At 33.1% G+C, this 26,639-nt stretch overlaps 1 protein-coding gene across 1 annotated transcript; it reads right to left on the bottom strand.

Moving 5' to 3' along the window:
- Positions 1–420: 420 nt before the first annotated feature.
- Positions 421–25,264, bottom strand: LOC130656659 (RNA polymerase II-associated protein 1-like). The gene is made up of 26 exons (XM_057459561.1): positions 24,988–25,264; positions 17,427–17,522; positions 16,916–16,959; positions 13,022–13,409; positions 12,088–12,371; positions 11,573–11,791; positions 10,710–10,877; positions 10,349–10,504; positions 8,847–9,128; positions 8,472–8,620; positions 7,446–7,662; positions 6,992–7,063; positions 6,637–6,749; positions 6,156–6,351; positions 6,009–6,080; positions 5,823–5,897; positions 5,173–5,324; positions 4,513–4,653; positions 4,067–4,180; positions 3,726–3,889; positions 3,174–3,306; positions 2,801–2,966; positions 2,404–2,498; positions 1,646–1,727; positions 1,186–1,266; positions 421–943 (listed from the first exon to the last, which is right to left on the bottom strand). The coding sequence occupies exons 1-26, from the start codon at positions 25,163–25,165 to the stop codon at positions 809–811; spliced, it is 3,972 nt and encodes a 1,323-aa protein (XP_057315544.1). The 5' UTR covers positions 25,166–25,264; the 3' UTR covers positions 421–808.
- Positions 25,265–26,639: the final 1,375 nt, after the last annotated feature.

Here is a 26,639-nt window from a genome sequence, read left to right as displayed (position 1 = left end):
TTTCTAAAATGTTTTATAAAGATCAAAATGTACTTCAAGGGAATTAAGTTTCGCAAACTTGGCAAGATCTAATTTCAAGAAACAAGGATTAGATGAGATATGTTCTTAATTGATACCGTGTTTTTAGGGCCTTTCACGGTAACATTAAAACAAGGCTGTCGGAGTTGAAATTCGCATATCTTGGTAACTTAAAAGGTATAAAATAGTATCGTTTTTCGAAAAAGAGAAAAAAAAAAATATTTCGCGAGAATTGATTTACGCAAGGAGCAATTTTCACTGGAACTAATTTTTGTCAAATTAACAAAAATTAGCGAAATTCCCTTTTGAAGGTAACTGTGGTATTAAAACAAAATGTGAAATTTGAGAAAGGTGTAAAGAAAAAAATAAATAAATAAGCAAACAAATGAAAAACAACATACATTAGTTCAAAATGTTTTAAGAATTATAGAATCTCTTGTATAACTACATCCCATTAGAGTTACTGTTTCATTTTTGAATCTATAGGATAGCTTAACCCTATCCTTACGAACGTAAACAATTTGAATGCGAAAATATCACGTGTGTTCACATCCCTTCTAATGAGTTGCTCCCACGGTGTGTTGTTGACATACCAGTTCAGATGCGTCTTCTGAGAAACGTCATTTTCCACTGTTTATAACTGCCACGAATGTAAACATTATTCTTCGGACAAGTGTAGATCGCCAAAGAAGAGGAAAGATTCTAATTATGGATATGAAAGCAAGGAACTGCGCGCTCGTAACAACAATTATCGCGGTAACATCGACACACTGCGCTCTCGTAACAACAATTACCGCTGTGACATCGAGACGCCGCGCTCCCGTAACAATAATTCTCTTGATGGCGGAAGATGGGTAAACTTTGATATACCTCTTGGTGAGTTGAAGTCAAAACATTGATAAGTTATCACATCGTCTTTACATTCCTACGTAAAAAAGAACGAAGTTGTTTAACATCACAAACTTTCACTTATTCAAACTCAGATTTCTCAGATGTTTTAACACAATCCACCGTTGACACTTTTCATCGATTTCATATATTCAAGCCTTCGAACTTTCAAAGCATTCATAACTTTGAATAAGCTATTATGCACTGCTTTCAAGTTTTCAGAAGTGCTACATGAACACAATCAGTACAAGGAGGAATGTCAACAAATGTTTTTGCTACCTGGTTATTTAAGGTTAGTATTTCGTCTAAGAAATCCGTTCTAGCTTTTTCAATGTCTCCACTTTGGTCAGTTTTGCCATCCTAAAAAAATCAACAACAGTAAAAAATACAAATATCAAATCGTCAAAAGGTCTTTTGACAGGTTGTCGAATATCAATCAAGAATTAAATGTTTCTTCCGCCTTATACTTCGAGAAAAAAGGGATGACAAAGATAAAACAAAACAAGAAAATATAAATAAAAAATGATGTGCTAGGAAACATCTTAGAAAAATCTTTTGTTAGTTACAAATAAAAACACTGTACCTTAGACATGAAAATTTTCGCTATTTTGCATATTTTCTTTATTTTCAGAAAAATAAGACTCCACGAAAAATTTAAATTAAAGCGGCAAGTAATTTATATTCCACGCGAACATTAAAAAAAACTAAAAAAATTTTTGCTTCCGTGTTAGTAGATTACCATATTCTTTCTCTCGTCACCAAATATGAACTGGTTCACATGATGGACAGCAATCAGATAAAAAACAGGGCACCATGTGGGCCTAAAAAACAGAAAAGAGTGATAGCGCTTTATACCATGTGGGCCTAGAAACCAGAAAAATTAATATCGCCTTATACCATGTGGGCCTAGAAAACAGAAAAGATTGATATCGCCTTATACTATGTAGGGCTAGATAACAGAATAGCATGATGTCTATCAGTAGACCACTGATGGTGTTATGCTGATAGATAGAAATGGTCGCAAATTTATTTTCAACAACATAGCAGACACGGAACCATAAAATTATCAATTTTCATTAAGATATTAAGAGGTTACGTAACAAAAGTGCAATTGATGTGGAAATGAACACACGTACATTGATGTATTTCCTTACTACTGAATTATATTTCCCTCATTTGACGTTTATAGGTGGAAAACAATTTTGCTTGTAGACGATTATTTGACAGACAATGTATGTTCATGGTACGTAACGTCATTTGGTTATTAAATATTTTGCTTTCTTTTTTTAACTTTTTCTTTTAAACAGGAGCTGGTTGAAAATTTATTCTTTTCTAAAATTTATAACATTTTCTCCAAAGCACACAACGCTAGTGAGAAATTATAAAGCATGGGGAGAATCCTTAATATCAATATACCAAAAAGTAGAAGTAGTAGAATCAATCCTGTTTTAAAGATGCCAACTTTGTTAAAAGTTATTAAAACAAAATTTTATTTACCTGACTTTCTTTGTAATAAGCGCCTTAAAGTACAACCTGACCATTTCAAAATTCTCTTCTTCTGCTGCAAGAAATCTTTTGATGTCACATGTAACCTAAACACAACATAAGTTATGATCACCAACCAACAGAAACTCAACAATTCATCATTTAAATTTCTTAAAAAGTTCTAATAAGGAATGTAAACAAAAATTCAATTTTGGATTTTTAAAAATCCAAAATATCTCTTCGGGCTAATAATGTCACATGACATGGTTCTACAAAATGTGCGTTTTGACCAGACTCATGTTATGCTTCGGGACCTCTTGTTTCTCAAGGGGTTTGTTTCAAGGCACATAAATATTACAGAGATCTGCAATAATTACTTTTTATAAACATGCAACCAGGAGCTACTAACCTGCGTTAACGGTATTGGAAATTGTCTTAGAACTTCGCAATATTCCGTCCATACAGCTCTTCGAAATTTAACATCATGCCGCAGTTGTATCGGAAATAAGATGAAGTTCGCAAAGGTATAATCACCAAATGAAGAAGAAAGATACTGGTCGAGCAAAGAACAGTATCTAAAAAGAAATGGAAATAAAATAAAAAAGAAAAATTAATTTAATTACCGCCAATTTGACAACGAGTAACAAACCTATTATCCTAATAAATGCATGGAGAAATGATGATTTTCGAATGACATAAAATAAATACTTTCTCCATCAGAGCTAACCTAGCAGCAAGACAAAAGAAGAGTTGACTTGCTGAACAAAAGGTAATGTACTTACATGTCGTAGAAAGAGGTGACACCAGGAATTGTTGTTTCGAAGTTCAAGTATGATTGAAATGATGGAGAAGAATATGTCACCAACAAGCATAACAATACATCTTTTAACTCTCCCTCGTTGAACAAACATCCCTCTAAAAATAAAAAATACGAAAAAGATACGCATAAACAAATTGTCAACTTTTGCTGACTCAAATGGAGTTTTTATATTTCTTTTACGTTGCAGAAAATAGAATTGCAAGATACATATCGACGCTTGCGCCAAGCCTGGGGTCAAGCTCTTATTATTTTTATTATTATTTACTGGTTATTCGTTAGTTTGTTTCGTTTTTCTGTTGTTGTTTTTTTAATTATTACTACGATTATCTGCCGATGTGCAACCATCCCAATAACAACATGTCTGCTGTTAATGACTGTTATCTTAAAAGTGTGTTTAAAACTCTCATGTGAGAAATTCAGTAGCAAAGAAAACAGCTGAAAAATACACAGCAAAATGATCGAATGAAACCAGAAAAATACACTTCAGAAAGCACAATCATACCACTCATTTTACCTGTTAAAAATAAACACAATAATCTTGTCAATCTCAAAGTCTCGTCAATGTTCGCAAGTACAGATGACTTCGTCACTTCCAACAGCAAGATAAACTGTAGACAACGTTTCGAAGTAGCAATAGATGCTTCACTAGCCGTTGAAATTATTCCACCAGAAGATTCACTACAAAGACGAAGAAAAAAAATGTTTATCACACCTTACCAGTATTATAGGAGAAACTTGCAAACGCAGTTCAAACGAACATAGATTTATATCAATTTTCATGTGACTACCCATTTAGAATTATGGAAGTCAAGCATATTTAGTTTTGTGCACAAAAACCCGTGGTTTTATACTTACAGTTTCATTGAAGAATTGTACAGCTGAACAATGGGAAGAAACATCCAATCGGTTGGTATAAGCTGTTCCGTCCTTGATGCTGTCATATACGAAGTCAATCCCTTCTTTTGAAATCTGAAACATATAAAAAATTTCTATTGGATGACAAGAAGTGTGTGTACTATCTTCTGAATGCAGAATACATGAAATTCACATTGATATTTCCATTGATTTGAATTCAAAATAATGCAAAGAATGATGTCCCTGTAGCATAGGTCATTATATGTAACATTTTCAGCTGGGTAGAATTCTAGGACCATTTCCAAAAGTCCCCTGATTTTCATAAACTCTTTTACTACATAGCACTTTTCACCATTCTTGTCGAATACTTTTCAAGTTTGTTTTTGTGCCAAGCAAAAATCTGGTAATCAATCAATCTCGAGATGAACATGCCTAGCCAAATTTACCTCTCAGCTCTCAGCAGGACTGTCTCATACATGCTACCAATGTGCTTTAGATTGTTTCTGGAAACAGAAAGCTGCTGCTTCATTATTTCTTCCACATTGTTGTCACAATGTTCAGCAACCCAAAGTATATAATTCTGCTTCCTGTGACAAAAATAAAAAGACGGTAGGTATAAAAAATGCAGAAAAAACAGAGAAGAGAATATGCAACCAAGAGAGAAAAATTTATTTATTTATTCCAGCCGCTTTTAAGTATACAGTTTTTGTATTATATCACTGCATCTATGTTCTTATTTGATTTCTTGCACCATGATGACCTAGGGAGATCGCCATAAGTCTTACCTCACACACATAAGAAGGGTTGTGATCAGTACACAGGAAGAAGTGGATATAATCTTATAATCAAAAATGTTGGGTTGGTGCGAATATACATGTATTATAAAAGTTTGTTATATCATCTCCCGGGTTCAATTATTTATGTTCATGAGAAAACACAAGAGATTGTATCATTCTCCGCATAACTAACAAGAATTGTTAGTATTTTATACCAGTCATGAACTGGTAGTTTACGCAAAATAACTGTTATGAAGCAAGGTATGTCGACCGAAAATGCAAGTATAACCACTCATGTTTTAAAACAATATCTAACAATAAAATTATTACTTGAAAATCTTAGAGTTAAATATAATCTTCTGATACAATGTCACGACATGCTGCTCATCACCAGGTTGTAGCCAAGACAGCAAACAGAATGCAACTTGTTGGAAGGATTCCACAACTGCACTACCGAACATCGCATATCCTAATTTTTCACCCTAAAAATATTTAAATAAAAATACATGCAACGCTTCTTTTGAGACTTTTTGGCATATGGTGAATAAGATGGTTAAAACAGACAGCTTTTATTAAAATAAACATGATTCAGAAGCTGGGAAGATAGTAAACAATTAACAAGCTTGCAAAACGATTAAAAAAACTCCAAATTAGTTTGACTTTTGAAAAAACCAATTATTATTACACATAACATTCCAAATATGTTCTGTACAAAGATTTAAAAACAGTCTCCTTCAAAGATCAGAATTGCACAAATATTCCGTTTAAAAATTTGGAACTTCAATTACCTACCTTCAGCTGGATAGATATTACATTTTAAGTTACATCATATACTGCTACTGATATTTTTTTAAGAACTACATTTTGTAAGACGATTTTGTTTTAAGTTATTAATTGAAAAGATTATTCCATTCTTTTTGCTATCATTACAAAGTTGTTGCTAGTAAAAATGTTTGACAAAATGTTTAACTTTCACCTACCACAAGTTGAAATATCTCTAACATATGCGAAATGATCAACAACTCCATACGTGTCGTTAGTAGAATGTCACTTCGCTAAAAAAAACCTGATTGGTCAATAATACGAATCCTGAATTTGATTGGTTATGAAACTACGAGTGCTGTTAACTTTTGTGAAAAAACTAGAACACTTGACCATATCCGTACCTTTACATGTGAAGAGCTTTGAATGAAAGTGATGAACGCAACACTTCCTGCTGATGTAAGAATGCTGGCTGCCTACAAAAACAAAAACAAGTAAACAAATAAACAAACAGAATGAAGCTTGAAATAATTGCAATCATTAACACTTACTTGGGAAATTAGATTTTTATTTATATTTATCAGCTGCAAACTCAATTTTAGAATTGCTTGCATCAATATAATGGTTGGTTCAAAAGTGAAACCTCCAGAAGCAAGTAGATAGCTAGTGCCAAATGTGGGAAGACAGTCTGGAGGAGGGTGATGCAAAACATCTCTCTTCTTCATTGTTTTGAAATCTGAATACACTCTAAACAAAAAACAACATTGGATAGCAAACATAATTGCTGCTTGTGGTAGTGTATCATACCTCAAAAGATCTGCATACTGAATACCACATACACCTGATGCATTTAGATGAAGCCATGGGATTGTGCATGGCATTGCGACTTAAGTTTAACTTGAAGTAAAATAACAGTGTGGTGCTTAATGAAACATCATAGAAAATGGATATCGCTTTGGAAACATTCTTGCAATAACTATGCATTTAGTGAGTTGACTGTATAAATAAAACTACACGTTATTTTCACAATACCTTAATTCATCAAAGAGTATGTTAAGAAATGGAGACTTTAGGATTGGTTGCATGTGGGAAGTCCAAAAGTTTTCAACTTCGTCCAGCAGTAAAATTGGGTTGACTTGTAATACCTACAGTAAAAGAAGAAAAACTTTAATATATACAAAAGCAACTATCCATTCTATTTTCCAGGAATTAACATTAATGCACATGTTAGTAAATTAAGGTTGATATATTGTATTGCCATTCTATCTGTACTCCGGAAGCATAGAATCAACGTTAATTAATTTCTTTAATATGAGCAGAACCGTATATTCTGCTAGCCAATCGGAATTCTGGTTTTAGCACCATGGGCTACTTAAAATCTACTCACCATGTTATTTTTAGCAGAATAATAAGATGAACAACACACCAGCAATGAAGATAGAAAGAAAGGATATGTCACCTAGAAAGAGATTAAAGAGGGCAAAATTCAAACTTTGACAAGAGTCAGATTCTTTCGCTTAAATGTTGAAGTATTTTCTAGTTTTGTTTGCTCAGCGAATTTTTTCATAAAAATAAGCAATAATCTTTCACACTTCGTGCTGCTGCATTAATTTACTGGCTATAAAACATTTTATGCTGACTGGACATTCAAAGCTGTGCATATTTGGAAACCTTTTAAATTTCGTTGCAACTGAATCAAAAACAATGAAGGGAATGAAACATCAGCTGAATGTCATTTTTCCTTATCTAAAATCATGTTTCTAAATATTCACATTTAGAATCAGTTTCACTGCTATTTTGATCTCTGATGTAAATTATTAAAAGGTTGTTATCAATCATACCTTTTTATATTCGAATAAATCCTTCTGCACAGTTTTAACGCAATGCAAAATCAATTCAAACAAACCATCAATAATCGTCATGTCAAAGCAACCATCTATAGCACTGCAGAATATTGCGTCAATGACAGTAATCAAACTAGCCACAGATTTATCATCAAACCTTTTGAAGTTTATCGATATTTGCTGCAAATGATTTATGATGATTGGGTACAAATTCCTACATGATAAAATAGTTTGAGCTGTGTTAGGGACTTACAGATTAAAAAGTGCATGCTAACATAAATCCAATTTTCATGCCATAAAAGTCAAAATAAAAAAAATGTAGAATTTTTGTACTGCCAATCTTTGAAATCACATGTAATCACGCATACGCTACGCACCAAAATTATTTTGCTACTGTATGTATTACTACAGAACTTTAGTGCAAAGGTTTAAGGGATTAGAATCATTATGTATTAGTGCTAATCAATATAATGTATTTCATATCAGAAAAATGCAAAAATAAAAAAAAACTTTTGTTGAACGTCTTAGATCATTCATCTTTAACCTTTTCCACAGTGATCCAATGTGGAAGTTTGGGCACAAGTTATCATCATGCACAAAGTATATCTTAGAAATTTAGGTCTAGACTATTTGAGCAAGATATTTGTTGTTGTTGTTTCATGAGACAAATCAGTTCAAATAACTTTTTATTCTTCGGTTACTCTCTCTGATTTGTGAGTCAACCTTCACAAGACAGAGTTGCCGAAAAAAAACGTTGTGCTAATTTTTAACTTTTTTTTAGCATTTACTGACTACAACATTTGAATGGTTTTTCTGAAAACTAAAAAAAAAACTTTAAAAAAATAAGTTAAAAATGTTAAAAATGAGAGAGCTAAAAAGCAAGATTCTACTATTGCTACAATAACCGCCGCCGATTTTTAAATGTATTAAAAATATGATACAGTTTATTCCATTGGGAGTTACCAATATATCACCTAAGCCACCTGCATGCATTCGTAAAATAACTAAGCAAAAAACACTTACTTTGCTAAATTTGTTGATAATCCATGCAGCAACAATATTCTCCACACTTGGCAAGTTTGTACAAAACTTTCAACTGTTGACTTGTTAGTGAGGTTATCACTTAAAGAAAATGTTGATGACAAAACATCCTCAAGTTTATAAGTGGAGAGCTAAACAATTGAATACAATTGTGATATGTTCATCATGCTTATAGTATAATATCATGATACCAGGGTCAGTTTAGGCATGGTCTATTTAATTTTATCACTCTCAAAAAATTAATTTTTAAAATTACTAGGTGTTGCGTTAAAATAAAATATGCTGAAAAGACCTGATTTTATACTTTACATTAAAATAGGCTTTTTGGGCATAAACATAAATATAAAATAAACTAACCAAGGTAGCCGCCATGTGTTTTCCAGCAATGCAAATAAATTTTAGAAAACGCAAAGCATGTACTTTGTAAGTTTGTTTGCTCGATATTGTGCTGCTATTGCTAAGTATTTTAAAGATGACTTCGATCAGCCTTGAACACTTGAATACTTCATAAGCAGTTTCTTTATTGTGCAGGACAATCCTGGTCAACACAAACAAGCAATTCTTGATGCAATTGTCAGATGGTTCGCGAACTTCCATGATGTAACGTAGGCGTGGAAGGGTTTGAATTTGGATTAGGCCCTATAAAAAACAAAACCTTTTTGTAAATCCAACACAATGTGCTAGACTGTAATATGATGAAATATAAATTACCAAATGGAAAATTTTATTGTGCTGCTTTTTTGTCAAAGAAACTCTTGACCACATCAAAATTATTTTAGGAATTGTCTGACAAGATTTATTAAATAGTGTAAACAGAAGAATATGCATGTTTTTAATATTATTCCAGGCTGGTAAAACAAATCGTTAATGTTGAACATGTTCCGCATTTAGAAGTATAGTCGTTGAAAATTGATCAACCAGGTTTTTCTCCACATATGAGAAAAGCGTATGTGAAGCAAATGTGGAGAAAAAACTAAAAATCAACGAGAGTATTGATTAATATGGTTGAATGTATTCCTGCATTAAAAATGATATTTTTGTATTTTATAGAGCACAAAACTTGCTCATCAAGTTTTTTGAAAGTTTTTAAAAATCTTTTTTCGTTCTAAGATATTCAGCTTTCCACAATGATCTTATGAAACACGGTAGTACGCATAATTTAATACTTGAAATATCTTCCAAATTTAGGTAATATCCAAACTTTCGAAGCAGTATGGACCTATGCTCTTGTTGATATCTTGACATATGTTAAGTTTTGTAGTTTGTTTAAATATCCTATCTTCAATTAAAGTTAGAAATGTGATCCAACATTCTTCAAAAATTATTTTAAAAATTTAATCTTGAATAACTCGAGATTTTACAAAATTCCAAAGGATTTGATAAACAACTTTTTATTCTCCACATTAAAAAATATGCAGGAATTCCTTTAACAATCTTTGTAAATTATAACAGCTTAAAACTACTGTTTTAAAATAAAAAATGTAACAGAACAGCCTAATGATATGATGCTCTCTTCTAAACAGAGACAATGGTTAAGATACCATCAACTGTTGTGGTTCTAAAATTTCCTGTCTTTTAGTAAAAGCATGAAAGATGTGTTCATAAAAATACTACAGCAACAATATCCTATAACCAGATGTTTTAGCTATACAAGCAATGGGTGACATAGGGGATAGCACCATATGATGCTTTTTTGTTTCTGTTTACGACATGGTGATAACACTACACACAAACTTTTTAACTGCCACTGCATAAATTACATATATTGATGTATCAGTTTTACGTTTGAATTAAAATGTGAGTATCAGTATTTTCATTGGACAATGTCTTTTGAGTAATCATTTCATATAAAGATATACCTTAACAACATCTGCTTGCATTATTTCAGCATCTGTTAAGTCACGGTCTTGCTCTTTTTCCTCTTGCGTCATTTCTTCCCTTTTCTTCTTATAAAATGTACATAAGCTAGGAATCTTGTATCCTTCCTCGGCATACATAACATTTTCAATCATATCCTATTGACGAATGTTATAATATACTATATTATATTTGATTTAGGTCCTATTGAATAAAAAAGACATAGAGAATTTAATTCTTAAATTTTTTTTTAAATAAACCAGATGATAATGCAATTAAAATATTCAAACTTAAGTATGTCCTGGTCTAATGGATTACAGCAAAAGAAAACAATGAAACCAAGTAAAAGATGTTAAGCCTCACCATGTCACTTTTAACATAAACAACATTTGCCAAAACAGCCACGGCGGCACTATATATTTGCTCAGCTTGCTCATCAAGTGACCATCGCAGAATAAATATCAAACCAGCATTAAGACATTGGTTTAATAAATCTTCTGTCAGTTTGCCATGGTATGTTTGTTGATGATACTATAACAAAACAAAAAGTTACGGACTAAAATTTCCTTTGTGCTTTTTGCTTAAACCCTTTTTTTACTTGCATTGGTTGGTAATAAACATTTTACAATATACAGAGGTACTGCTTCATACTACTTGTGAAAAAATAAACATAGATAGAAAAGTACACTACAAACTAGTTATTGCATGATGCAGATACAATATGGCGTATATTTGCAGAAAACTATTTTACCAGCGTTTAAGCAAGTAAAATGAAACACTCTTTAAAATGTACATAACATTCCAAAGTTTTGTGGAGAATCGCCACGCATGTGCATTTTGAGGAGTGTTTATAATTTTAATTTAATGTTGCTCGTGACAATTTGTGACTGTAAACTAACAACTCACAATTATTAAAACGAATTACATTTATTTTCTTTGATTGACTGTTTAACTTTGGAATTTAATGACATGTTGAGAGTTACAAAACGTTTTGCTTCAGTAAGTTGTTTTGAAATTTTTATTTAGCGTTTCATGTTTTCGTTTTTACCTGTTTCCTCTGAATTTTTATCACCATATTAAGCTATTCAATGCTAACGTGATTGGCTAAAAGTAGCAATACTTTTAGCCAATTACGTTTGATATATTTAGCATGCTAATGATAAACAAATGTATTGTGTATAACATTGATTATAAGAAAATAAAAAAAAACAGAAATGAATACAAACATTTTTTATTATTCTTCCCAGCATTTGAAGAGCTAGTATCCGTTGTGATTGAAAATTGGATCTAACCATATGATACAGTTCTTGTAAGGTATAACCTGGAAGTTGAGGATCATCGCCGTGGTGATAAAGACCACTGGATATGGGATATTCTGTCTCGATAGAAGATGGTTCAATGATCAGGAGATTTCCATCAAAATCAAACCTAGGTATTACACTGTCCTAAAACAACAGTGAAAACAATTACAGCTTTTTTATGTACATTTATAGCAATTTGTTCAGACATATTTTAAGCCCACTCCAAGCCCGCTTTTTATGATCTTAACTTTATTTATTTTTATCGTAACAAAATCTTCAGTCCTCTTGCATCACGTCTTCTTATTTTATGTTTAAATGATTACAAGTTCATTGGCTTCTTCTCGTTCATAAAGTTTAATAAAACAGTTAAATTATTTCTTGTAAATCCACTGGCAACAATGGTAATTGATACATGCTAATCAGGCTTAAATATCATTTACCTCTTTTAATTTAACAGAGGGAATTTTTGTCATCCAAGCTAATTTTTCTTTTTCCACATCAGACATATGCACATAATCTTTTTTTATGTTGAATTCAACATAGGGGTCAACTTCAAGTGACTTAACATCACCATTTTGATGTGTTGGCTCTGAATCAGCATTTCTTTTACCCACATCTTTATTTTCTTCAGTGTCTGATGCTTTTGCAGAGTCTGTGTTGTTTATTTTAATATTATTCTGCTTTTCTTCAGCTCTCTTACGTAGAAATGACAACAGCTTTGGATCTATTACAGATAGAACAATGTAAACAAAAATCGTATTCTCCAATTTGTTCAAAATTCATACATACTATGTAAATGAGAAACAAGAGAATTTAAAGATGCTGCAACATTGCACTCAATTAATGATTAATCATAAGATGTAAAGGGGTATATGATTCTATTTTTAAATTTAGGACATACTCCGTCTTCTTTATACATTATGATCATATTATTTTACAGTTCTCTGCAAACATTTGTTCAACAAATTGAATTTACACGAAAATGTGCCTCACCAATGACCAATGAGTTGTGAACGTTTCTCTTTAAGCATAAAGTTGTTGCCTTTGTTTTTCTTGTTGTTTAATTTTTCTTTTTTTTAAAATTAACAAACAGCAAAAGCTACAAACTGGTTGTTACACATGTTTATAAAATTAACAAAAATGAAATAATTAATTTGAAAAAAGGCAAATATGATTGTAAACCATATTGCTGTGCTGCAGTGTTGTATTTTTTTTCTTGTCACACTGGATGGCAAAATATGAACCATTAAAAATCTAACATAGAAAAGTACAAATGCATCAAAAAAATTTCAATACAGAAATGAAAAATGAAATGAAAGGAAATTCATAAAAAGAAAAATTGAAAGAACTGAATTATAAATAACCATATCTTACCCAGAGAAGAAGCTAAATTAGCTTTTTCTTCTAAAATTTTCTGTTCACCCATTTCTTTTAACCTCTGTATATTTTCTTCATGTATCGTTTCATACATTGGGTCCTTTTTTATGTCAACATTAACAATAGAAGAATGGTTTTCTTTACTGCTAATATTAGGAGAATAATCGGCTGATGACGATGCTGCAGGTTCGCTTTGTTTTTTTCCTAACTTTTCTTGTCTTTTGAAAGTATTGAATTGCTGTGCAAAAAGAGATTTCTTCTTAGAAGAACCATCATAAGTTCTTCTTTCACAACTCAATTGATCTCTATTTAACTTTGGTGCTAGCGGAAATCCTGTTTTATAGTAACCGGCCGAGAAATTGTAAGGCTTTTTTACCTCATGTTCCTAAAACATAAAATTTAAACTTTCACAGAATTAGTAAGTGGTTAAATACTAGCCTGCCATATACATGTTCTAGTCCACAGATTTTTTCACATCATACACACGTATACGATACAAAGTAGTGAATCGGCTATCATTTTGAACTGATAAGGCTATTATTGCAGTAAACTTTAAATTTTTCTTTCGATTACTGTTTACAAAATCAAATTATTAGCTTGTTAATTTTTCAAGGTCCTGCAAATTTGAGAAAATTGATTACTAACTAACCAACTATCAAATGTCACAATGTGCAGAAAGTCTAAAAAGTCTGCAACATTTTGTTTATTTCTTGTACATTCTTTATTTATTGATGACTGTCCTGTAGTACTGGCAAATATAATATTTTAGATATATTGGGATATTTTACTTCTTGAGAATGAACTTATAAAGCTACAGACATTAACCTCTTACCAAGCGTGAATATTGATAATGAGCGATTCATGAGCAGTTATTTTTCAGTAAAAATTTTTTAGACATGCTTTAGTTATGGAAAAATGCTTCAATGCTTCCTTATTAGTTATGTTTTTTTTGTAAAAGTATTTTATTTAGCTTTTCTACTTCGTTACTTCTTTTCTAACCCACAAGTTTATTTATATTTGTTCCCCTACACATGATATTTTAGGATTGGTACAAACAAGTCAGATGTGAAGTTTAATTAATCAACCGAATTGGAGTGATTTATTGGAAGTTGGTATGTTTCTTATAAAGCAAAAGTGAATAAAACACCTTTTTGCCAAGTGCAAAAAAACTCCCCTTTAAGTGTAAAACGCTTCTGTGAATTTTAAAAATTAATAAAAATTGAGCTGGATTTTGTTACACATTTTTGAATAAGTGACACACTGGCACCCCAACCCTTTCAGACCTAGCTAAGAATTTGCTTTTGAGATTTTCCACATAATCCATCTAATTTCTTTAATCACATAATAAAAAAGATTCAATCTAAATAAAAAGAATGCCTCACAAAATTTATGTGTACCTGGGAGCATAAACTTTACATACATCGCAGTATTGCATCTAAGTTATTCATTCCATGACTTCATATCAAACTTTCAATTTAATTTTTTTTTTATCAGCAATTTTTTAATTTTTTAAATGTTAGTTACTGCCTGCTTACTACACATCGGCAATTGGTGTGTGCCAACATAAATTAAAAAAGCTGTATTTTTCCTTTTATTTAGTCTATATTAAGGAACTTCTACAGGCAGCATTAAATTAAGATATTTTTGCATTCATGACCATGCTTACTTCAGTTGTCTTGTATAAACTTCAAACTAAAAAATATACAAACCACAGGTGCAAATTTGTAGGGCAGATTTGGGGATTTCAGTTGTAAAGAGAAGTCTCTGCCAACATGAAGAGAAGTGTTAAATGCAAAAAGAGGTGTCAAAATATTGAGAAAAAGCATGAAAGTACAGAAGAAAGTTGCTTAAATCATAGAAGACAAGTATTTTTAAAGTGAAAGAAAAATAAACAAAAGGAGTCAACAATTCACTGATATAATGTACTTTACACAAAAGATAGCAGCCTGAATTTCATTTAATCAAGTCATCAATCCATATAATACCACATTAGCAATAAAAAGAAGTGTTTGTATGAGGTTACAAATACAAACAAATGATGATACTTGATAAGAACAGAATAAGAACATGCAATATATTTTATTAAGGAAACTGACTTTTTGATTATGTATATATAAATATTTAACTATTTGTTGATGAGTGTGTTAAACATTCTTACATATCCCAAAACAACATGGCATTAAACTTTTTCATTTTTTCCTTTTTTTGTATCAAAATTTCATGCCTCAAAAATGAAAATTACATTACTGGCCGACATCATTATCAAATAAAAGTCTATTTGGTTTATACATATACTGTTCATTTGTGACGTCATAGGGGTACAAAGCTCAACATCACTTGTGAAGATTCACTTACTTCTTGGTCTTTTCTAGAGTGATTAAAACTTAGGCAATGAAGAAGATAAGCTAAATTCCAGTAGAACAACACCACCGTAGAAATAATAATTTTTAAAAATTTAGCAACATACAAAAATAGGTAAACAGAGAAAAACTTTTTGACTGTTTTTGTTCTGTTTTGCTATAACATAAGCACTTAAGTACACTTTGTTGTGCATAGTCATTTGAAGTTTTGTTTTCAAATTTAGCAAATTAAATGAACCACCTGTTGTCTTTTAAGATGTTTTGATACAAAAATAAAATAAAATAATTTTCCAATAAATTTGAATACACATAGCTAATATTTATTTTTTCCAACTGATAAGTTATGTCTAAAACTGTAAAACTCAATCCATAATGGCGAAACATCATTCTATTCTGCTGAAGATTTTTATTTCAAAACATGATAAATAAAATTACTCTAAGACAATCACAAGGGGCACAGTTTAGCATTCCCTCACTTGGTTCATCCAGAACGCATTTGTTTACATCCTTGCAGACTTACCGTCACACAATTTAGTATTTTATTGAACAAAATGTCCTAATCAACACTCTTATGTCAGAGGACGTAGGAATACTTTGACTTTAAAAATCCTGAGAATCAAAGCTCACAAAAAATAAAAAATTAACAAAAATTAAATTGTTATCAATCATTATTTCTCCTTTAAGAATATGAAGCATGAAAATTTTATCGCTGAACATTTTTTGGGAATGCGTCAATTTTTTTTCATTTATTTTTATTCCATTTTAAAAAAGGGTTAAAATCTTCGATGCAAGATCCTTACATAACATTGGCAAAAACTGAGAAAGATTGCAAGTCCTATCAAACAGACAGTTGTACTGGGAATGAAAACAATACATTTAAACAAAAAATGGCACCATATTAACAGTAGAAAGTGACAGTCATTATTTGACCTACCTAGACAGAATTATTCAAAAATGTACATCATTCATCATCAACGTCTGTTTTCCATGCTAGCATGGGTTAGACAGGGTATATTAATGACCCTCTTCCAATCTGATCTTGACTGTGTTAGATCTAAACTCAACTTCCTCTGTATCAAGTCTTCCTATAACCTCCTACCAAGTCTTTCTCGGTCTGCCTCTGGGCTTTGCCCCAGGAACTATCAAGCCTCTACACTTTCTTACCCAATAATCCACCTCCATTCTTTCCAAGTGTCCCAGCCAATTCAATATTCTTATCTGGATAAGATATTCTATGGATACTTAGCCTGCTTCTTAGCTCATCTGAACTCTTTCTGTCTCTCAGACTGGCGCTACACATCCACCTAACCATTCTCATATCATTCCTTATTAAACGGTCAAGATCTTCCTGCTTCATTGCTTATGTCTCACTACTGTACAACATAACACTTCTTACACAGGCCTCATACAACCTACCTTTTAACTCAATTGACAAGACTCTGCTAGTCAACAAAGGAAGTAACTCTCTGAACTTTTTCCAAGCGAATAAAAACAAATTGAAAGTTGTTGTTAATAGGACATAAATGGATACCTGGATTTGTGTTAAAACATCAACAATATGGTCTTTATCTTTTTCTAGAGATAAGAATTGAAAGATAAACACAATACTTGCATGCATTGCTTGCATCATTAGAGGCTAAATCAAAAAATTAATTTGCATGTTGGTAGCCACCGAGATATAATTGTTTTAAGTATGCCTTTTCTTATTTTTAATTTCCTGCTAATGTTGAAAATTGTCAGGTCCTAAGTTTTTCTTGTGGGGACTAATGTTACAATTTGGCTTTTTTTTAGTAATTATGTCTGGGGATGTATAACCTTAAGAAAATCTTAAAATAGTATATGAATCACTTATTTTAATGTCTGTTTTACAGGTTATAATTTATTTAAAGTAATAGTAAGGAGTCAAAAAGCATGGCTAACAAGTTCAATAACTGAAACCTTGACTATATTTAAAAGGAATGTCCCCAAAGTTAGTATACTGTTGCCCAAATTGGCTTGGGCCGGTCCTTGATAAAAAGACATTCTAGAATAACTTCTTATACCATGCAAAGATTGGGCAGCATCAAAATCCTTCTCATTCAACATAAATCTCCTTCCTTCTCTTATATGTGTATCTACCTTTGTAGTTTGTTTCACTTCTAAAAAACAAAGTTATATAATTAAGTGTAGCAGGATAGTATAGTAGGTCCAGCAAATTAAATTTTAGAATACACAAATATATACATAAATATAACTGGGGCAGTGTATAATACAATGGTGCAACAATACTTAAGCTCTTTTAATTGCTTGTGTAATTTGGGGGTTTTTCAGCCTGGTAATCACACTTTGAGACCTCAAAATCTACATTTATAACACTACCCATGATCAGTTATCTGTGCTTGTTAGCAAGAAAATTTTTTAAAAGTGCCTTTGGGCAATTTCATACAACTTATAAGATTGGAACTGATGCTGTATCAATAAACACAAAAAAATCAAGAATCAAGACCATGATAATATGGTCATTATTTTCTACATAACTTTTGGGGATTGTGCCATAAGTTGAGTGTCAATTTAAGTCAAAATAGTGTTAAAGTTTTGCAGTGTGCATAAATGAGCCAATCAGAAGGCTGTGATATATTTTATTTAATCAAAGGTTTTAAACTGCCTTTTTTTTATAACGATTAGGCACAAAAATGTATGAATACAATAAGGTGTTGTTTGGAAGAGTAAAATAGCTGCGACCTAACACCAAGATATCAGAAGAGGAAAAGAGCATTGGGTCCAACTTTAAGATGTCATAGATAGATTTATCGCTAAATATTAATCACGAAACAATCTGTGTGAGGGTCACACCAATTTGCGGACTTGCTAAGTATGTGCAAATATACTGTCAGCATATTACCATTTGTAGAAAAGCCCTTATTATGAGGTTTGGCCCTTAAGTTGACCTTGGAATGAATTTACTTTTGCAAATTAAAATATAGAGAAAATCTAGGAGCGTCATAAGATGTATCTATACTTAAATTTTCCCCAAAAATAAAAAAAAATTCTATTATCCCCTGACATATTTTTTTATCATTTTTCTACTCTATTTACTTTTAGCCTCCGGTTCTGTTTTTGTTAATTAACATCATTCCCATGGTTTCCCCTTGTTTTCACAAATGAGTATACTTGAATAGCTGTCATTTTGAGTTTGTGAGAACACTTTTGTTTCCAGTGACATTGTACAACTTAGGCTATTGACCACACAACACTAATTATGTCGATTGCTATCAAAGTAGAATTTTGTCCTTAGTGGAAAATACATAAAGCTATCAGTTCACTTTGATCTATGTGCGAAGATGACAATGCAAAAGGCAAATGGCTTTTGTTGGTTCTGCATGTGGATAAGAAAAAAGTACGAAACAAATTTAACCACATGTTCGGTTTATCACTTGCACAAACTTAATAACTCCCAAACTCGAATTCCACTTTTTAAAGCGAATTTCACCAGTCAGAGTCAGTTGATGATGCTAACAAATCATATTTTTGAGAGTTCTTTTTTTTCTCTCCACAAAAAAATCTGACCTTTAACTGCTTTAACTTTCTCACTGCCAGAAAAACTGACAATGAAACTTTTGATGAATTCTACACTTGCCTCCGCAAACTTAGTGAAGATTGTGAACTTGAAGAACTCCGAAACTCGTTGATAAAGGACATAAAAATTATTGGCATATCAGATAAGATATCAGACATTGACTTAGAAAAAGTACTCAAAAATGGACGTGCAACCGAAGCCTCCAATCAGCAAACTAAGGCTCTTCACAAAAAGAATTCCTCTCCTGCTTCTAATCATGTCAATTCTACCATCAATCATATCCAACATGAACAGATCAACAAATGTAAATTTTGTGCTGGCTTTCATCGCCGTGGCTCTTGCACAGTGTATGGAAAACAATGTGCTAAATGCAAGAAAACTTGATACAATGGTAAATCCTATCCAATTCATAGTTGCAGACACCAAGTCTACTCCAATCCTTGGACTTTAAACCAGCTCACGATTAAACCTCATCAAACGCGTCAACCAACTCACAACTTCTCCAGATTTTCTCACCAAATTTGTTGACTGTTTTGGTGAACATGGAATGTTGAATCAGACTTACCATATCGGTTTGGACCCAACAGTACCACCTGTTATAGATGTAAGTCGCAGAGTACAAGTTGCTCTCCAGCACAGACTCAAAGAGGAACTTAAATGTATAGAAAACATGAAAATCATCACACCAGCCTCTGAACCAACTAGATGGGTCAGTTCTCTTGTACTTGTTGAGAAGAACAGATCCTTACGTGTCTCTCTTGATCCTCAACAAAGCAACTCGTCGTCATCATCACCAGTTACCAACAACTGAAGAAATCCTATCCCAAATGACTGGGATCACTCGATGAAGAAAGCTCTCGATTGCTAACTTTAAACACACCCTTCGGACAATATCGATTTTTACGAATGCCATATGAAATTCATTCCGCCAGCGAGATTTGTCAAGCATATATCAGAAATCATAGAAAACATTCCGGGTAAAGCTAACAGCCAAGATGATATAATTATCTGGGGTTCCACCAAAGATAAACTGTCACAAAGAACCAATCTGTGTTTGACTGCAATAAGAAAAAGTGGATTAAAACTAAAAAAAGACAATGCCAATTTGGCATGACATCACTGGTATTTCTAGGACACTCGATTTCAGCCAAAGGTATTAAACCTGATTTTCAAAAAGTAGCTGCAATCGTTGACATGCCTTCGCCCACAAACTTGAAAAATCTAGGAAAGTTTATTCCTAGTTTAGCAAAATAAATTGTAATCTCCGTAAACTTTTAGAAAAGGACATCATTTGGAAAATGGATAAACCACAAATTGATGCTTTTGAAGACTCAAAAAGCTTGTCACCACAAGTCCAACCCTTCAATTTTATGATCCAAATCCACAAATCCGTATCTCCTGTAATGCATCTCAAGAAGGACTCTGTGCTAACATTGAACAGTCTCACAATAATACATGGTACCCAATTGCCTATGTATCACGCTAATTGACTTCCGCAGAGCGAAATTATTGTCCACTCGAAAAGGAAACACTAACTAGCAATTTTTTCGCCTGTGAAAGATTCCACAGTTTTGTTTATGGACATCACATCGAAATTCTCAGCGATCATATGCCATTGAAACTGATTCTCAACAAACCTCTTGCTAAGCTCACCTGCTTGCCTGCAGAAATTTCAACTTTGACTGCAGCGATATAACTTCACCAAAACCTACAACTAAGGCAAGCACATGTATGGAGCAGACACACTTAGCAGAGCTCCCTGAAAGACACCACCACTGAAAGTTCTCAGGAAGATCTCACAGCATTTGTCGATTCCGTCATGGACAATCTCCCAATTAGTGATAACCGCTTAAATCAGTTCATCATCATCATCATCATTCTCGGCTTAACGTCCCTTTTCCATGCTAGCATGGGTTGGACGGGTATATTAATGACCCTCTTCCAATCTGATCTAGACTGTGTTAGATCTAAACTCAACTTCCTCTGTATCAAGTCTGTCCTTAACCTCCTGCCAAGTCTTTCTTGGTCTGCCTCTGGGCTTTGCCCTAGGAACTATCAAGTCTCTACACTTTCTTACCCAATCATCCCTTCCATTCTTTCCAAGTTCAAGGAAAAAACAAAAAATGATCTGATCCTTCAACGCCTAAAAGATCAAATTCTATTGGGATGGAATAAAAGCAAAAATGACCTGGCATAAGTCACTCACACCATTCTACAATTATGGAGATGAGCTCACCCTTTACAACGACTTAATCTTGAAAGGTCAACGTATAGTCGTACCAACCGCGATCAGGCTGCGTCATATTTGGTGGGTGATCGCGTGCGCGCACCTTGGTACGCTCCTAAATTGTGTTGGACAAGTGAAAAATAACTCTAAAACTAAAACGCTCCTAAATAAAACTGTAGCAAGTAATAATTCTTAGAAATCACATTACGGAAAGAAAAAAGAAAAAAAATATGAGACTGCAAAATTTTTCTTCTAAATAAGGTCACGCGATGTCTAGAACATTAAAGAAAAAAAAGATTTGCGTGTTCGAAAGTAAATCGGGAAAACTCATTGATCACTTTTTAAATAAACAGGTAAAACCCATTGGTCATTTTTTGGAATAAAAAAGTAAAAACGGTAAAACTTCTTTCAAAAGAAAAAGAAGCAGAAATAAATTTCTTTAGAGTACAGAATTGCGAGTAGCGTGGAGAGATGACAACTGTAAAGGGAAATTGTTTGGCCTTTAAAACCTTTTTAAATTATAACATGTCAGATGTAATTGGCTATAAAACCATTGAAAAAGACGGCACAAAAGTTGTTAATTTTGTGTGGTGTAAGATCTGTGCCAAATTTAAAAAGGAGATACAAAATTGTTCTACGATAAAAGGGACAGCAAAAACCGAAATGCAGGCATATATCGAAGGAACAAGTTTTGTGATGAAGTATCAGATATGCATTATTTTTTTATTGGTATGATTACGTCGGCAAAAAAATTGCTGATGTAACTTTGTTGTGAAATTTGAATGCCACGATCAAAAATGGTTGGTGCTATTATAAAGAACGTAAGGTATAGAGAACATTAAAGTCAGCCCCTTTCTTTTATGCCGACACTCTTATGCTCAGCTGGTGCATTACACTGAGACTTGAACGAAAGACGGAAGACCATTTAGAACCACGCCACAAGTCAGTCCGACCTTCATCATCACATAGAATACTGCGAGAAGAGTGCGCACCCATGCAAGTTAAATATAACCAGAACATGGGAGAGGTTAGGTGTCCTGTAACTAATTACAGCTTTCGGACGAATGTTCTTGTGATGTAATACCAAAGAAAAAACATGTTGAATAAAGTTTAAAAAATTTTGAAAAGGGGAAAGAGAAATCAAATATGTTCAGTAATAATAATCAAAAAAATTGTATATCATATTAAAAAGAAGTCCAGAAGTTCTGTCTCCCACACGACACAGCAGGCAAATAAGTCCGCCCTGCCCTTGGTTTTGTGAGAAGAGATGTTGTGCGAAGACTCAAACAATTGAGTCTCCTGTACAGTTTTGCTTCATGTTAGGCTGTGCCAGTGACAAGCATTTTCGAAGCATGCCACTGGCGACTTCTGTGATATACAACCTAATGATGCCCTAAACTAATGAATAAATAATTCATTTTTAAACGCGCATGCTTTTCATTAAAATTCCAAACTGTAAGCCATTTTTTTCTTTGATTATTAGTATAGTAAATAATTACTTTATACAAAAGACACTTCAGGTGTGCATTATTGAAGTGACTAAGGTGTTTTTGGTGCATGATTGAAAACGCTGCTCCATTATTGCAGGAGCGTGCTGAGGTGCGGTCGCGCACCTCAAAAGACCAGGACTGCTTAGGCGAGTGATAAATCACCACCAAAATCTCTGAAAACATTTTTTAAGAGTGCGACATACCATTTTTTATATGATGCAGCCTGCGCGATGCAGAAAGAAATGATCTCTGGAATTGAACGTATCAAAGAAATAGCTTGTGAATCATTATTTTGGCCGAACATCAACAATCAGCTTGAGCACTCTGTCAAATCTTGCTCATCCTGTCAAGAGTTTAAGAACCACCAGCCAAAAGAACGCTTCTCCATCACTCCGTTCCAGATACACCTTGGACAAAAATTGCAACAGATCTTTTTTGATCTTAAAAGAAAGTCCTTTGTCATTATAGTGGACTACACAACCTAATACTTTGACTTGAGTGAAATACCAAATTGTACCAGCCACACTGTTGCTGAACGTACTAAAGCGATCTTGTCAAGATACAGTATACTGAAAGAAATAATTTCTGACGGTGGACCAGAATTCATTGGTAAAGAATACAAACAAATTTGTAAAGCTTGGGACATCAACTATACATACAGCAGCCCAGAACACCAGGAAAGTAATGGACTTGCTGAACGCAACATCCATACTGTAAAATGAACCTTAAAGAAAGCGCTGAAACAAAACGACGACATCATTAACCAATCTGGAGTAACAACGCAGGAACTCGTACCATTGCTTCTCCTGCTAAGCTACGTCAAATAAAGCAAGGAAAATCTCTCAAGCCTTTGGAACAAGGAGATAGTGTGCGAATACATAATGGTACTCACTGCACCCGCACTGGAAAAATCATTGATCTTACAGAAGAACCTCGATCATACCTGTTACAAACCGATAAAAACACAGCCATCCGTTGCAAACCACACCACTTACTCAAAACAGCTGAGACATTCAACCACTTGTCTGACAGTTCAACAACGAGAAGCCTCATTGAAAACGACACACCCAATGAATAAAGTGTTTACTCAGACGCAACAATACCATATGACGAACCGCTTACTCCAACTGCTCCAACAACAAGATTTGGTCGAAAAATCAAACAACCAAAACACCTGAAAGACTTTCAACCATGGTAAAACATTCAAGCATCGAGTGAGGATGTTATGGGTCGCTCGAGACTCACTATTTACACAATAGTATATGGTCAGTTACTAACATGACCACAGACCTTGTACATTAACACCCCATACTTGCTGTTATCTGTGTCTTTTATTTCTTTAAATATCTAGCAACATATAGCCCATTGCTCAACCATAACTGGATACTCTCGGATCTGGGTTAACATTATCAAATTTTGGAACGAGGGTGCCGATAAGCCGCATACGCCGTAAAAAGTGCGGGCGTTTTCGGGCGAGTTCGGCGTTTTGAAAAAAATATAAGGATTCGCCCGAAAAAACCAGAGTAGGCCTGAATAATGCCCGAAAAAGAAAAAAAACCAGACACTAATGTGATTCAAAAAAACTATAAAAATTAAAATAAACTTACTATGTGGTAGTGAAGTTCTTAAAAGAACTGTTTTTGATGGTTTTTGATAAAGTTTACTTTATAAATAACTTATAGTTAAACTATATTAACTCCTTTCTCTTCAAGCGCCTTCTTCCCAAATATCGGCCGCATGGTTTGTTACAAGGAATTGCATTTCGGGAATGTTCCGGCGATTTCGGGAAAGTGCGGGCGATTTCAGGGGGCAAACGCCAATTTTATTCGAAAAGTCGTCCGAACTCGCCCGTATATATGCGGGCGTTTGCGGCTTATCGGCACCCTCTTATTTTGGAAAAGAAAACAAGAAACTTTTGAGAAAAATGAGTGGCATATTTGGATGTATCAGCAAAAATTATATGACATTGGAAATATAGAATACCAAAAGATTATTAGAACAGGATTTATTGTAATTTAAAGTTTTTAAATTTTATAGAATTTGACCATAAAAATTTTCATTGCAGTTAATTTGTGTGGTCATTTCTTTATAAAACATTAAAAGTTTGGCTACTAATAGAGGTGTTTTTACTTAGTGTATAAACTTGAAATTTGCATGTTTCCATAAATTTTGGTGCTGAATTTAAATATGTTGGTCATTTTTGTTGAAAAAGATTAAAAAATTTCAAGCATGTTAACCCGGATCCGATTATAACAACCTTAACCTAGAGGGTTTTGTAACCTAAAAAAAAAGAATGATAGAACTTTTCATTGTTATAATAGCTAGCTAACCTCCTAAATCCACTACATCTCGATTTTTAGTGTCATCTTGTTGAGTTTGATACTTTTTTGATGATGAATTTACTTTAGAATGAATGGTAACCGAAGGTTTTTCTTGAGAGGTAAAGTATTCTTCTTGAAATTTTAATATATCCTCTTCATTTTCATTTGGTGAAGGTCTTTTTATCATTTTAGCAAGGAAGCAATGTAAACACGTAAACACGTTGAAAAGGCATGCATGTTTTGGAAATGTGATAAATCGCACCAATATTCAAATAACCACTAGCGGTCAATCAGCAAAAAACAATATAGTGACCGTATACCCTCTGCCCCCAAGTAATAAACAGTAATCTCGTTTCCAGGTCTATTTTTGTCAGCGGTTTTTCGCAGACATTTAGGATTTATTATTTTTCTACAAGTCATCTACAAGTTTTATTTCGGATTTCGAAAACTTAATCATAAATCAAAAGGAAAATAACGGAAGAACAACGTTACGTTTATGTGCCTAATATTCTGTGCGTAAAAAGATTTCCTATTTAGTGTACCCTATTTCATATCCAGACTGCATTGTAGTCTGCCGTGCAACAATCTCCTTAGTACAGGCCTATCTGATGACACGATCATGCTCTTCAGTTCGTTTTCCAAGAGCTCATTTCGTTTGACTGACGTAGACGTGTCACTGTACCCAACCTCGTTCCCAGGGCATTTTGCCTTGTTGATGAAGTTGATAGCGGTGTTGGCCCACTCCGTAATAACGGGCTCAGCACAGGACCCTAGGGACGAGGTTGCATTGTACCGTATTCTTTATAGAATTATTCGCAAATCGTGCGTATAAAGATAGCAGGCGCCATTTTTATGTTTATTTAAAGGCGGTGATACACGATCCGATTAATCGAATTCGATTTGTCGAAATTATATTGAGCATTAAAATTAAATCGAAACTTAACAGGTGGCAAGGTGATGATACACGATCCAATTAATCGAATTCGATTTATCGAAATATATTGAACATTATTAAAAACTGGACAGATTTTTGATAATTTCCTTTCGATAAAATGTCTTTAGAAGCGAAGACAGAGTTGCTGTTACAGTTATTATTACAACAACTAAAAATTTAAGATGTTTATTTTTGTATAGAAACTCACATATTTTTAAACGCACATTTGATGTACAGATTTTAAGTCTTTTTCATCACTACTTCTGTAATATCTGTAAGAAAAAAGAAAAAAGATTAAAAGTTAATCAAAGTACACATTGTAAACGCTTTTTCTGGTGTGCTTTGTCTCTTAAATTGAATATAGATTTTTAACGAATTAAAATGCACATTTGATGTGCATTTTGATTCGTTAAAAACCTTTCGAATAATCGAAAAAGTTGAACCGGTCCGACTTTTTAAAAATCGAATTCAAGAAGTCTGAGCATACCGAAAGCATACGATTTTTCCATGATACACGATCCAATTAATCGAATTCGACTAATCAAATTCGATTAATTGAATCGTGTATCACCGCCTTAAAATGTACACCGTTTATTGGGTGTTTTCTACAAATTAGTTTTTCCAAGATGTAAGGCAAATTTGTGCTTCTATAAAATTTCTTTCTACAGCCTCGTCCCCAGGGCTTGTTAGGTTACTTAACCCTGGGGATGAGGTTCTCCTTTTCACT

The sequence above is a fragment of the Hydractinia symbiolongicarpus genome, chromosome 9 (genome assembly GCF_029227915.1).
Source record: "Hydractinia symbiolongicarpus strain clone_291-10 chromosome 9, HSymV2.1, whole genome shotgun sequence".
Taxonomy (NCBI): Eukaryota; Metazoa; Cnidaria; class Hydrozoa; order Anthoathecata; family Hydractiniidae; genus Hydractinia; species Hydractinia symbiolongicarpus.
Note: the sequence above shows the minus strand (reverse complement) of the source record. Positions and strands in the feature narration are given on the sequence as shown.